This window comes from Natrix helvetica, assembly GCF_964273705.1.
Source record: "Natrix helvetica genome assembly, chromosome: 3".
NCBI classification, from domain to species: domain Eukaryota; kingdom Metazoa; phylum Chordata; class Lepidosauria; order Squamata; family Natricidae; genus Natrix; species Natrix helvetica.
Genome location: NC_138549.1, coordinates 65,482,814 through 65,497,965, shown reverse-complemented (window position 1 = coordinate 65,497,965; position 15,152 = coordinate 65,482,814). Strand labels below are relative to the sequence as shown.

Here is a 15,152-nt window from a genome sequence, read left to right as displayed (position 1 = left end):
TTTCTACCGAGTGATATTGTTGTTGCAATAGAAAACCAGCGTATTAACTACATTATTACTTAAAAATGGAAACTGCAGATATTAGGTCTCCTTTTTGCATACGCTCCCTTTCTGGCTGTTAATAACCCAACAACTACAAAAGCTTTTTGACACAATTTGATGTCCATTTTTAAAAAACTTAAATGCACTTCATTTAACTTTATGAAAAATGTAGTCAGGCAATCTTCTGACACCATATTTAAAAATAAGTAGTTATTTCTTAATCATTTCCTCTTTATTCTGGAGTTAAAATTCTTCTCAAATTAAATCTCTACAGTTTGGATTAGAAGGAATCTGGTACCCCCTTTTCTGACTAATCAATCTCAGGTTACGAAAGAGAAGAAAGACAGATTGTGTATTGTCAACCTATTTCTCCCTCTCTTCTATCCCAACCACTCCTTACCTCACTCCAATTTAAATCCTACATCAGCCTGGTACCTGCATGAATATAGTGAAGGGAATTACGGCTCATAAAAGCTTGTAATAAAATTGGTTAGACAGAAAGGTGATACCAGACTCCTCCACCATAGTCTAATGCAGCTCTTCTCTTACGATATCTAAAGTTTTGGATTGGTGACATAATTGCTGCAGCTTTTAGTCTGCAATAGCTCTTATGAAAATTACATTTTCTTCTACTGAGGTTCTGTCCATTTCAAATTGTAAATTTAAGTTTTGATTAATTAGTATTTACAGAAAATAAAAGAGAGCAGGAAATATTTTGTAACCAGTCTCTTTCCTTTCCAGAGTTATCAGTTTTGTTTTCTGGTATTATTGTTTGCTTTTAAATGTCAAATAAGGTCATTCCCTGGTTTAATTTTTCAAACTTTTAAAAGACCTATCTATAGGGCCAGTTAAAAAGGGAACATTGTTACCCTCAATTTTTTAATGTTAAATCATTGTCCTCCAATTTAACAAAAAGCCTGTAAGCAACTGGAAGAGATTGTTTTGTTTTTCCCTCAGCTCTACAGTCCTGATTTAAAGCTCCTGAACAGACAAAATGTTTCAACTTACAGGCAAGCATAGAAAAGATAATAACAATGAAACATGTTTGAAAAGAAGTGACTAAAACGGTCCAATGCAGTGTGAAAAACCTGGGCGAGTATTTTCTGTAAAATCTGTTTCATTCAAATTGCTGCTAGTACCACTACAAACCTAACATGTTTGTCTTGCACAGTCACCAATATGAACAAGCAAAGTATATCTTACATGTGTGTGGCAAAAGCCAATCTTTAAAAAAAACTTTTTTTTTGAAGTTCCCATCCAAGCACTGCTATAACAAGCTCTTTTCGAAACCCTCTGGAAGTCCAAAAAATAAAAAAAGTGAAGGCCAGGAAGAGACATCTTTCCCAACATTCTCTTTACACCAAGGGAACATCCAAAGAAAAGGCAAATCATCACAAGCATAACTTTTTAGCACAACTTGCACTGCTAGATCCTTGCAGACAAATAACCAGCACACCTACATGAAACAATTGTTCAGCCACCTGACTGTGCATCCCCAAATCATAGCGGTGCCATGTGTCCTGATACCCACACACCTCTTTGGCTACATTGCAGAAGAGGAATTCCAAAGGCTGCAATGCCCTCATTCAGTGGCAGGTCAATGCTTCTGCTTCAGAGCCTGACAGAGGTACTTCCAAGAGGAGCCAGGACGAACAATTTGCGGGAGCAAAGTCGCGTTCCTTACCCAAGCTCTGTTCCCTTATCGCTCACCCTCTGCCTCCCGTCCCTCAGGTGACAAAAACAAGGTTGCTGGTACGTGCCCAGCTTGCTCAGCCCTGGGTCTGTTGCCATGGTGCTGCATCCATAAGGAGATTAGGGGAGGTAGACAGCAGGGAGAAGCAGCAGTGGCAGAGCTCAGGGAGCACTCTTGGCAAACACCGCAAAGGTGTGACCTTTCAAAGGAGGAGGAGGAGTTACTCCGTTTCCTTCAAGATACAGACACAAGATCTCTGAGCAAGAGAAATGGAGTAGGGGAGATGAAGAGTACAACAAAAACTTTATGCATCTTTCCCACTTAGAGGCCTTTTAGTGCCAAGCAGGCTGTATCCTCTGCTGATCTCTGTTTAGCTTCCTATGGAGATATCCTCTATTAGAAAGGAAATTATTGGAACAACAAGAGGTGTTTAGTGTATCTGCAAAGATAGAAGTTAATCAAAGGAAGCACAATTGTTGTAAACTGGAACATCATGAAGACCAGCAGAGTGGCAGGAAGAAATTTCAGTTTATGTATGAACATATGTTTTTGTTTCTTTCTTAGAGTTTCATTGGCCTCTCAAATACTTACTTCATTTCCACTTAACCTGGATTATTAACTCCCCCCACCCAAATTCTACAACCAAGAACTATTAAAAAAACCCTTTCACATAAGATAAAAAGTGAGACAGATAATAGGTAACTGCAATTTTTCTCTGCAGAGGTTAATGATGAAATAATCATATAATCTCTATTAAATTAAATACTTCTTAAATGAAGATTAAATCACATTTTATTTTGGCCTTGTCCTACTACCATTGTCGAAAATGATTATTAGTTCACCGCTGAAAAGGTTATAAGTGACTCCTAATTTGCAAAGTCATAGACTCCTGCCTTAATTAACAGCATTCGGTCTGTTCTAGTTAACACTCTGTGAACTTCACTGTGAAATGTCTATATTTAGATTCAAAACAGAACATTTTATAGCTTGAATCAGTTCCATAATGGTTGGAGAAATCTGCTTCAACCTCAAAACAACTTTTTCAAATTAAAAAGCAGAGTTTGAGCTTGAAAATTATTCAGAATCAAAATGTTTTATATATCTTTACTTGCCATTGCATATATAACTCACAAATTATACTGCTAATTCTGTAGCTCACTAGTTTCCTCCCAGTAGGTCACGTGTTAAAAAAAGGTCTGGATGCACATAAATAAATAAATAAATAAATAAATAATAAATAAATAAATAAAAATAAATAAATAAATAAATAAATAAATAAATAAATAAATAAATAAATAAATAAATAATAGTGGCCACTGATGTGATTTGTTAAAGTGAACTGCCACTGACTATGTCAAGAACTTTCCTGTCCTTTTTGTTCAACACCAGGATAAAACAGCGCCATGTAACTGCATCCTTACTGGTTGAATGACTGCTCTGATCATGTTGATGCAAGGTGCTATTATAAGCAGAAGCTACCATCCATTAGCAACTAGGCACTTTGCCTTGTGCTGGCTATAGCAACTATTCTATTACTATCCAAGATTAAGAAAGAAACAATCCGTTCCTCTGTTTATTATGTGGCAACCAAGAATTTCACTAACATTTTCAGGTTAGTGGCTTTTCATTCTCATATTGGTTCAGATAACACACAACAGGAATGTGATCATGCCATTCTACCACCCAACCTGACGACTAACAAGTTTTTAAAGAAGAGGGAAGAGAAGAGTTTATTGCTCTTTGCATATGAAGCGTATGTGCTGCTTCTGACCTATTTAAAGTCTGAAATCTAAATTGCAGGTTTCAATTATGATTACTATGAGTCAGTGACAAGGCATTAAAATAATTCCAAAGGATTGCAAATCTTTCAGAAGCAAACTTAAGGCTGGTGCTAACACAATACCAACATCACCCACAATCTAATTCATTTGCCATATGAACAAATCAAGGAAGTTTAATTATAGGTAGCATTCATCCACCAAAATGAGATTAGACTCTTCATAGACTTAATATAGCTGATTTAAAATGCCACATACAGTTCCCTAAATTACCCTTCCTAGTGAAATGCTTGCACTCATAAACCTTACACTACATGACATATTCAAGCAAATAGGAAGTAAGCCATATCTAAGTCCTTATTGCAGTTTGGTTTGTAGACTCACTGAACAGCCTTGGGCAACTTTCTTCCTCAGGTTTACTTGGCAGAATGATAAATTATAAAAACCAATCTTCAAGTCTGAAGTTTAATAACCAGAGACTGCACTACATTTTCTACTTAAAAGTATACATGTGTGTGAGAAAGTTGCCAACATAGAATGTGATGGAAAACCAAAATTACCATTTTTTCACAGGATTCTGGGTCCCTTTCCAATCATTAACTATCTGCTACTGTTTGTCACTTTCAAAAAACTTTAAAAAGACTCTTTCACTGAATGATTCCAGCTAACATGGAATCCTATGGCACTACTTAACGAAGTCTACAATGGGATGAAATAACTGATGGCAAACAAACAAACAAACAAACGTCTCTTGCTACATTACTTTTGACAGGAGGAAATAAGACATCCTCTGACTTCAGGTTGGCAAGCTCCCTACTGGTGTTACACTCAAGGTTTCACTGTTAGTTACTGTGCAGCAGACTTATCAACTCTGATTCATTGAAGCATAACAGAATCGTAGCACCACTCAAGCACACAATATTCACAGAAATATTATATACCGATTATGAAGCAGCAATGAGGCAAAGTGGCTAGCAGATTCTTACTCCTCCAGATCAAACAGAAGCAAATCAATCCACCCCATTATTGGTGCCTTCTATAAATTAGAGTTAGAAACCAGGCAAGAAAGTCATGAAAAATATAAAATGAAAGCCTGCACTATATGACACTGTTAAGCTGATCTGCCAGGATTCTCTGTATTGCAAGAGGACATTTTTTTTAAAAAAAAGACCCACCTAGAATACAAAGAGTACCGTTTCACCAAGAACCCCAAAGCCATGGCTATTGGATATTGTAGAGTCTAGGAGATGCCATTCTCTGGAAGTATGGAGAGGATCCTCTGACAATCTGCAGCTGTCTGATAATACCATAAAATGACTTTTACTAAATCAGGCCGATTCTCACATGGCAATAAATCCCAAGACGATAAAACCTCTCCCAGCTGTCCACTGAGCTTTAACTGCAGCCATTGACATATGCAATCTATCTCAGCCATCATTCTGCCCCCTCCCCCATTATAAGCAAAATTAAAAGGAAGGATTTCCAGGGCCAGTAAGAAAGATCTTCAATCCCTTATATTACCTAACAGGTATAATCAACTGCCTATATACTAAATATAAAAACCTGGTGATTTGTTTTTCTTTTTTAAAACAAAATTTCACAAGTGAAACGCAGGATTAGTTTAATCCTTTCTTAATCACCTGCATAAAGAGCAAAACAAAGCAGCAGACAAGACTCATATGTCCAATTCATTATAATTTCTTGCATTTCCAAAAAAAATCCTTCATGGAGTAGGAGACCAAAATATGCCTGAAGTACAAGCTGAAGCATGTCAGGCAATATCAGAAATGAGATTGTACTGGAAGGATAATTTGCTTCAGACTCAGCTAAGGGAGACCTGCAATGGCAGGGGGATTTCTAAGAAATTGGAAAGTGCGTGTGATACACAAATAGCTGGGAACAGCTGTTCATGGCAAGTCAAAAACAAAAACAAAGCTTACAAAAAGGAGAGAACACTAGTTACATCAAAGGAGAATTATACACATTTAGAGATCTGATTCCTTCTGATCAAGGCATCACAAAGTTTTCTACAATTTCAGTTAAAATGTTTTTTAGTTGGCTTCAGTCTTCTTCTGAATTTCTATAGTATAAATCTGATGAAATACCAATGATATACAGCTATTTTTCATATGAAAATAATCCTATTCTGTCTTTCTCATAATTGAAAGATTCCATGATAGAAATAAGAGACTTGGTTAAGACACACTTTTGCCCCCCCCAAAAAAGAGGGTAAAAATCTAGGTGTGTCTTATACTACAATGCAGCCCTGCTGGCCCTCACCCTTCGGAAATTTTCAGCCTCCGTGCGTCACATTTTTGGCTGTTCCAGGCTGCGCCATGATCCCTGCAGCCTGGAACTGCCTGCTGCCTGAAACACTCTTTTTCCTTCCCAATTGCAACCGCCCTCCGCCTGGGTCATTTGGAGAAGGGGCAGGTAAAGGTGGCTCTACGTGAGAGGTGTAAGGCAAGGCAGCTTGCTGCTCATCCTGCCCCTTCTCCAGACGACCCAGGCAGAGGATGGTCAGCTTCTGCTCCTGTCCCAGGAGACAGATCTGGCCAGAACGAACACATGCCCCGTTTTTGCAATCTGGGAGGAAAAAGTGTGTTTCAGGTGGCAGGCGGTTCCAGGCTGTGGGGATCGCAGATCCGTCTCCTGGGCCAGGAGCAGGAGGCTCCGCCTGGGTCATCTGGAGAAGGGGCAGGCTGAGCAGTGAGCCACCTTGCCTTACTTACACCCCTCACGCAGAGCCCGCTTCATCTGCCCTCTCTCCAGATAGCCCTGACAGAGGGCGGGCGTTTTCTGCTCCTGGCCCAGGAGACAGATCTTCAATCCCCACAGCCTGGAACTGCCCTCCGCCTGAAACACTCTTTTTCCTCCCCAATTGCAAAAATGGGGCATGCATCTCCTGGCCAGATCTGTCTCCTGAGCCAGGAGCAGAAGCCGACTGCCCTCCACCTGGATCATCTGGAGAAGGGGCAGGTGAAGCAGGTGCTGTGGGAGGTGTAAGGCAAGGCGGCTCACTGCTTGGCCTCCCCCTTCTCTAGACGACCCAGGTGGAGGATGGTCGGCTTCTGCCTGGCCTGGGAGACGGATCTGGCCAGGAGGAAAGAGAAGGTGGAGAAGGAGGAGGAGGGCGTGTTCTTTTTCCTCCCTATTCCAAAAATGAAAAAGATCTGTGCTGCTCGTTATCAAAATCCAAGTGGAAGTGAGAATCCCAGCTGCCTGGAACCGTCCAAAAATGTGAGGCACACAGGTAGCGATGGTATGTGGCAATCCCTGCAGTCTGGAACAGCTGATTGGAGGTATTACACCCGCGAAACAGCTGCTCCTGCTAAATCAGGCTACTGAAGCTGACCAGGCCATTCGCTATTTGCTGCAAGGATGCTAGCCAGATTAATACCGATGGATGCTGGTAGGCAGAGGCAGAAATTTCTTTTTCCAGTTTTCCTCCCCAAAAACTAGGGTGAGTCTTAAACCCGTGTCTTATACTCCGAAAAATACAGTATTTTAATTTTCATAATAAAGTGAACATGAAACTGATCAAATTCAGTTAAGTATAGTTTCTCTAACTGGTAAATACAGTAAGTCCATTGGCAGGACAAAAAAAAAAGTAAAAGCAAGTCCATTAATTAATCCAATTTTAGACTATCCATCTCTCTCTCACACATCTACACAAAATTAAACTCTGCAGGTTTTTTAAAAATACAAAGTCTTCTTAAAGGCTAAGGTGGACAGCTGTCCCCATGTTTTATTGTGAAATCAGTTCCACAGATAGGCAATAACCATACAAAAAGCTCAGTCTCAGGTGTAGTTAGGGAACTTTCCCAAGTGTTATATGGTGGCAGTGGGAAACCTATAAGTAAATTCCACAAATAAAAAATATTTCTGTTTGGTAGACACTGCCCAGAAAATAGTTCAACGCAAGTTAAAATTGTATTTTAATGACTGTAGACCAGTAGTGGGTAAACCGGTTAGGTTTACTACTGGTTCGCTTGTGCACCCGTGCCCATATGCGCATGCAACGCTTCTGGGTATAAGCGTCCAGGCAGGGTGGGGTGGGTGGAGCTTCCGCCACTGCCACTATCGGTTCGGCTGAACTGGGCTGAACTGGTAGCAACCCACCTCTGCTGTAGACTGACTGTAAACAAATTTAATCAGAAAATTAATAAAAGGTTTAATGTATTTTAATTGTATGCAATAAAAAATCATTTTAATATTTGTATTCTGTTTTCATTCTTGTTTTTCAGTTAAGACGCATAAAAGAAAATATTATTATTAATACTAGCACACTGGCAATAAGATCATTTTAATCCATGTAATCTATTTAAAGTCAGCAGAGAATGAATATATAATAATTTCTATTTGACAGTATTTATAGACCAGTTCAGTCTCAGTAACTCAGTAACTGCGGGCATTGTACAAAAGCAATCTAAACTATGAATATATACATTAAAATATATCCATATACACATTTTTTTAAAAAACCACAAAACCCAGATGAGTGCCAGAATCACTCTAGAATATGAAGGCACTCTGAAATTTTTAAAAAATGTTTTATGCAATCAGAATAAAGGCTAATCCCAAGGAATTATGTAATAGAGAGGGCTGTTACTTAGAAGGCTGGCTTCCTGGTCCAGTCCCCTTAATCTCCTGGTCCAATCAAAATTTCCCATCAATTTTAACATCAAGGAAGGTCATTCCATTTCCTTTCCCCCCAAACCTGAGATAATTCTATGCCTTGAGTACAACCTGAAAAATGATGACTGTAACAAGTGTTTGTTGCTACATGATTGGCATACTAAATTGATCTTGCCTGGTTCAGAAGGTTAAGATATGAACAATAGTAACTGCAAAGAGAGCTGGTTTGGGCACTTTACATCTTATGTCACAGTTTTCCCAAGATACTTTCCCAAGATCAGGCACAGCAATTTACACCCAGGAAGCAAATGATTATTATCTCTGCAAGAGTTAGGACTCTTGCTCATCTATATCTATTTGCTTCTTTTTGCCAGTTCTTCACAATGAGAGGAAGCACTGAGTTAAATAACATTTTTGAAATTCTGCTCTTGACTTGGGGATGTCCAACCATGTTAATATTTGAGTACAGATTAACTATTAAAATTCAAGAGAAGTAAGCCTCTGAGAAATCATCACAAAGGTATTGCTTTCTTCTAATTAAGACAATATTTTTTAAAAAGATAAAGAGACAGAAATGTTTCAAAAACTGAAGAAATTGCAAGCTATTTTAAACATTAGAATGGAAACTTAAAGACTACCAAAGATAAATGCATTAGTATTATGAACACAATCATTAAGCTAAAACAAGCCATTTGAGGAAGAAGTGGGTGCTCTCTGAACTAATGACTTCCATCAATACTGCCAATGCTATCACATTACTCACATCTACAATCAACCTTCACGTTAGCTGGGGAGAGGGGGGAGCTCAGTTCACTCAACCACCAGCTGTTAAAATGTAATGAAGTAGAATTAGAAGCCAAAATGCCCCTAACAATACAAAACAATTTACATATTTATCCTAGAACTTCTTGAATCAGTCTGGTTTTTCAATTACTGCAACACTTCTCCATTTCTTCTTTTTATCATAATCCTCCCTTTTCAAACATCCATTAATGCAAAACTGAATAATTTTGGAATAATTATTGAAAATTGTCCTGTTTTCAAACTAAAGTAATTATGTTTTTGATACATTCTCTGTCAAGTTGAATTTAACTCCTGGACATGACCATATTGTCTTCTTGTTGATAACACAAAGTGATTTGCCAGTACCTTTTTCTAGGATTTACTAAGTACTAAATTTAGCCTCGTATTTCATAATGAAGTCAAGAATGCCCAAGGACTGCCATTTAGCTAGCTATGCACTGTTACTGAACTGTAGGAGATGATAAGGCTGAGCCCAAAGGAGGGGACAAATGCATCATAAGCCATGAGTTCCTGTACACCCACAAGAGATCTAAGTCCAAAGTACCTTGAATGTCTTATTCCCGCTCATTTCCCTTGACCATTAATAGATCAGATTTTGAACTGCCTGAATCTCCTGACTTCCCTGGCACTTGATAGTTACCCATGAAATAGAAGACTTTTCTACTTTGGAAAAGACCAGGAGAAGTCACAGATTTAGGTTTCTCATAGTTATAAAGACAATTTAAAACGTATTCTTGATGCATACATATATGTATATTAGAAAGATAACACTATTAATTTATTTTTAAAAGAAGCTTTATGTAGTCAGGGTTCCCTGTCAACTAATGTCCAGGAGACAACTAATATATTCTTTAGCATTTTGTAACTCTTTTGTCAAGTGCAACACTTAACTTAATGATACCATTTCCAGTAAAAGCAATTACTATGCCGTGCTAAAGACTTTTGTGAAGTAAAATGCACTTCATCAGGGGAAAGCTTGTACTATGATAAAGAATGCAAACCTTTAAGGTGTCATGAAACTTTTCATTGCATATGAAGTAAAATCCCAGTACAACTACCCTTTGGGAAACTATTCTGGTAAGTTAACCCATTCATCAGTTTGCATCAGGCTTCGGGGGTCAGTGAGTGGGACATGTCATACCACCCAATGGCAAAGGTTTCCTTGAGTTTTAAATTGTAGATTGTAATATAAGGGGAACATTTCTGGTAGAAAAAAAATTGTCAGTTTATTTTAAGTGAAACTTCTTAGTGGTTTTATATGTACTAATGCAGATTAATATACCTCACCAAATTCTTGGAAAACAACTAATTCTTTTGCCCTCCACACAGAGTCTTACCTTTCTTCAATGGTCTGACGACGAAAGCTTGTATTCCTATCTAGCTTAGATTGGCTCTTTGTTCTTTTGATTGAGCCTCTAAGCCGTCTACTAAAGAAGCCCTATAAAAAGACACAAAAAAGGAAGTTATACAAACTACTATTAGTATTTTAAAATAACTTCTCTTAAAAAAAACTGGCTTCAGTAATACTCAGTTTATGCAACTCAAACAAAGATAATGGTAATTGTGATAATATGACTTATATTTGCCCCAGGTAGGGATTCAAAAAAATCAGTAACAGGGGAAGAAATTGTATTATATCTTATAACTCTCTAGGAATAATAGAGAAACAGGTTTATGTCAGCAAAAAATAAATTGAATAACGCTATAGATTTGTTGAAAATTGCCAAACAAGGTCAGGGAGAGAGGAGGGAATACTTATGTGGTATTGACTGGTAAGTCTGTTGGAATGAGAAGCAAGAAGGTGGACCACGTCTGACATTTGCTTTAATTTAATAATTACATTTAAGGGAGTTAATATCTCATCAGATCTTAGCATAGATGATCTGAGATAATGAAGAAAATAATGAAGGTATCCTGTCCCTCACTGTCATTATCTTCAGTCTTTTCTTTCTCAGTCCTTATAACATACCTATCCTTGAATCAAAAGAAAAAAAAATGTTTTTAACTTCTGGGTTAAACCTCTGACCCATTAAAATCTAGGACAAAAAATATTGTTTAGCATTTCCGAGAAAGTTTAATATAGCCATTCTATAGCCTCCGTTTTGCAATATATGTAGGTAAAACAAAAAAACACGTGTCTCTGTGGTGGTTCTACAGGCTATCAGACTAACTTACATGACAGAACGTTCCATTTAAAAAATCAAGACATGGCTATTAGTAACAGAAAATTCTCTTCATTTTTTTCATAAAAATAAAGTACTGCTTGTAATGATCTAGAGCAGGGCTGTCAAACTCCTGGCCCACGGGCCGGATGCATCAGATGCTGGGCACAGCCATGCCCAGTTCAGCAAAGGGGAAAAATGTCCTGATACGTCATGTGACACTGCCATGACAATGTGAGTTTGACACCCATGATCTAGAGCAGGGACGTGCGGTCAGGGGAGGCAGGGGAGGCAGAGCCTCACCGCTCTCATCATGAAAAGAAAAAAAAGGGAAAAGGGAAAAGGCACACGTGGTCCGATTCCCTGCCTTCCTGAGTCAACATGAAGGGGACCGCGGCTCGCGCTCCGCAGTCCCCTTCATGTTGACTCAGGAAGGCGGGGAAAGGGACGTGTGCAGGAGGCTAAGGCTGCCTCAGCCTCCTGCACACGTAGTCCCATTCCCCGCCTTCCTGATGACGTCCCCAGCCTCACCAGCCATAAACCTCACCGCACGTCACTGATATCTTTAGGTGTTAAGTACTGTAGTTCCATTTTGTATTTAATTATTGTATAACTTGAAACATATAATATTGAAGTATTTTTTCAGTATCTTTAAAGTAGAAAACTAAGAAATTAAGAAAAAAGAATTTCAGTTACCATACAAATTTAGCATTTAAAAAGCAATTGTTAAACTGAGCCAGATTCAGATAATTGTAACTCAACTGAGGCAAAGTTTTAATCAACACAATTAAGGACAGAATAAAGAAGTAATGATTGAGGAAACAAAGGGGAGGTAGAGAGGCAACAGTAGCAAGATCTGTAAAAATAAAGGGCCAATGTCATTAAGAAAGCTATCTATACTTGTCCATGGTATTGAAAACAAACCTAATTAAAGGGTTATTTGAAAGAGAAGTTTTGAAATATGCTTTATATAAGAAAGTAATCAATATATGCTTTAGGCTTTCTCTCAGAGTCATAGTAACAACATAAGTATAATAATTTATTGCAGAGATTATTCAGAAAAGCTAGCCTCAAACACAATCCTTAATGGAGTATGATAAAAACTTGCAAGGTACATGTAGTCCTCAACTTACAGCCATTCCTCTAGTAATGGTCTGAAATTACAGTGGCATTGCAAAAGCAACCTTTAAGTGGTTCTCAACATTTCTGACCATCGGAGTATCCACATAGTAGTGTGATCAAAATTTGGGCAATCAAGTATAATACATCCAATTGTTAATAACTCTTCCTGCCATTGTGATCAGGAGGCTGTTATCCTACTCTTGGGTGATCACTCTTCAGGGAACTTCTAAGGTGGTTTCAAAATTCATATTAATAGCTATAGCTATTAGAAACCATCTGGTTCCTCCACTCATGCTATCAATTATTAGCTAATTATTCTAGCATTTTCTCACTATTTAAAATTGTTAAATAGTTGTATTGTACACTGGTGTTTTACTGGACAAATAAAGTCTATATATTTCTGAAGTATTTTTAGAATTTCTTCAGGAATAGTTGATGAATTGGGACAATGGCCCATTTCTCATGGATTGGTTTCCATAAGGAATATAAAACAGGTTGTGTAGAAGAATTGTGTACATGTTGCTTATTGTCATAGCTACATATTATGTACAAAGATATGAGTACACCTATCTTAATTTAAATTAAAGCAATTTTAAAGACTGAGTTACATCTGCCCCTTTGACAGAAAGAGTATGGACAGAATGCAATTGTCTATTTTTTTTTATTCTTGGATATTATTACTGTAGTTACTAAAACTGTATATATCACTTCCCTTAAAATTTAACATAGCAGCTTGCCCATTCTGCTTTAAAAATTATGATCACAGAATTGTTTAAAATCAGTTAACACAAAACATACAATTGGTTTCATAAAATAGCCAAAAAAGGGGGCAAAATCTTGTAAAGTAAGTATTACATTTTTCTTGTTCTTTTAGGCACTTTTTCCAGACATCCAATACTTTTTTCTGAAGAATAATAAAAACTGTACAATATCTAGCAAGATGAAAAGAACTAAGCAAGTTCCCCAGCAGATCTGATTCAGCCAGAATGAAAGACCCACAAGTATATTTTATATGATTTTCAATATTTTCTTATTTTACAGAGAAATATGGACTAAATATTAATCAGCTGTTGCCAATTAATAACTGTGTCACAGATCATCAGTTACTACATTTTAGTAATCAAGCTACACCTATAGGTTATTAATAATATTGATTAAATGATTTTTTTTACATTTGCCTGTTTTGTCATTCAATATCATGAAAACAAATATTTATTAAAAGACATGAACATAAATTACTTCTACTTCATTTTTAGTCTTTCTGATTAATAAACCCTAACATTTTTCCAGGATCTTGGCCCTAGATATATTTTGCCCTTGTCAGATGAGCTTTTCATCTAATGGGAAATAAGAGGCAAGTGCTTAGGAAGAAAGAAAAAAGCTCCTGGTTATTCATAAAACTTACAAATTTCTTTTAATGATACTTGCTTGGCTAGGAGTGCTATGTACCACAGGGATTCCTGAACCCCAACTTGAATGTCTGTATGTAATTTTTAATTTTATGAATATTTTTATTATTGTGAATACACCCTTCTGTTGACTTTTACCACTTTAAAAATATTCTTTTCACAAGGAATAAATAAACCCCTTTTAATTTTTGCTACCTTTATAAAATAGCATCAGTTGAAATAGTCATTTAGGGAGTACTATCATTTTTTATTGTTGCTATATGGCCAACAAGCGATGCTTTAATTTTTCCCAATTTCTTATAAGCTTGTTAATGTTTTTAATTAGAGGATTATAACTGCTTCCTCATATATAATTCAGATCTTTAGTGAAATAGTATTTCTAAACACTTAAGATTACAGTGCCTAAGGGTGCAACAAGCTGCAACTTTTTCTGGGGAACATTTAAAAAGCATCCCCTCTCCTTGAAACGTGAACTTGCTACTGCCGGAAGGTATATTTAGCAAACTGAAGTAAACTTTAAGGTAACCTTAGCTAAAACTGGACAGCTTTCTAATGTCTTAGACTTTCAAAGCAAAATATTACCTGCAAAAGACTGTATTCCTGGTTAGGTACCTTTTATGCTCCAGCTTCAACTTCAGAATTAGCCAATAGCTCTAAACTAGTGAACTGCAATGGCAGATAATAAAAATGGGACACCTCTGCCATAAACAGATCTCATCTGTTAATTAATGGAACTTAGCAGAAAGGTCAGTATGCTAAATAAACTGTAATGGTTTATACTGTTGTTACATCTGCATAAACTTGGTTTAAATCTCCCCCAGCATTATTCCATTTTCTTGAAATGAGTGCAATTTGGCCAGATAAAGCTTTTATTTATTCATACTGTTCTTTACTGCAGGGATAGAACAAACTCAGCTGTTTTCTTTTCCCAACAGACCGTTAAGGAAGATATACATTTACTCTCAGGATATAGTAGTTACCACATAAAAATGGTTACTCCCTTGCTTTTGATGATCCAATAGATTAAAATTGCTCTTTAAGTGCAAGTACTCCTCGACTTACAACAATTCATTCAGTGACCGCTTGAAGTTACAGCGGCACGGAAAAAAGTTACTTATGACAATTTTTAATGCTTACGACCTTTGCAGCATCCCGATGGTCACATGATTTACATTCGGATGCTTAACAAGTGGTTCATATTTATAATGGCTGCAGTGTCCCTGGGTCTTTTGCAACCTCCTGACAAGCAAAGTCACTTAACAACTGTGGTACTAATTTAACAACTGCAGTGATTCACTTAACAAATGTGGCAAGAAAAGTCATAAAATGGGGCAAAACTTAACAAATTTCTCACTCAGCAACATAAACTCTGGGCTCAATTGTGGACATAAGTTGACCACATAAGCAAAAATTACCTGTACACTATTTAGAGAAAATAATATTTCTATATATGCCCATTGTCAGGCCTGCAGCCATATTCCTTTTGGATCTTTGGCCTACCACA

The 15,152-nt window shown here is 37.3% G+C and overlaps 1 protein-coding gene across 3 annotated transcripts in view; it reads right to left on the bottom strand.

Moving 5' to 3' along the window:
- Window positions 1–15,152, bottom strand: part of RASAL2 (RAS protein activator like 2) — a gene marked incomplete at its 5' end in the record, with an annotated part of 242,109 nt that overhangs the window by 52,907 nt on the left and 174,050 nt on the right. For all 3 annotated transcript variants that reach the window (XM_081947703.1, XM_081947702.1, XM_081947701.1), the window contains one exon: window positions 10,293–10,393. In XM_081947703.1, coding sequence (XP_081803829.1) covers window positions 10,293–10,393 — 101 coding nt within the window. The remainder of the gene's footprint in view (window positions 1–10,292; window positions 10,394–15,152) is intronic.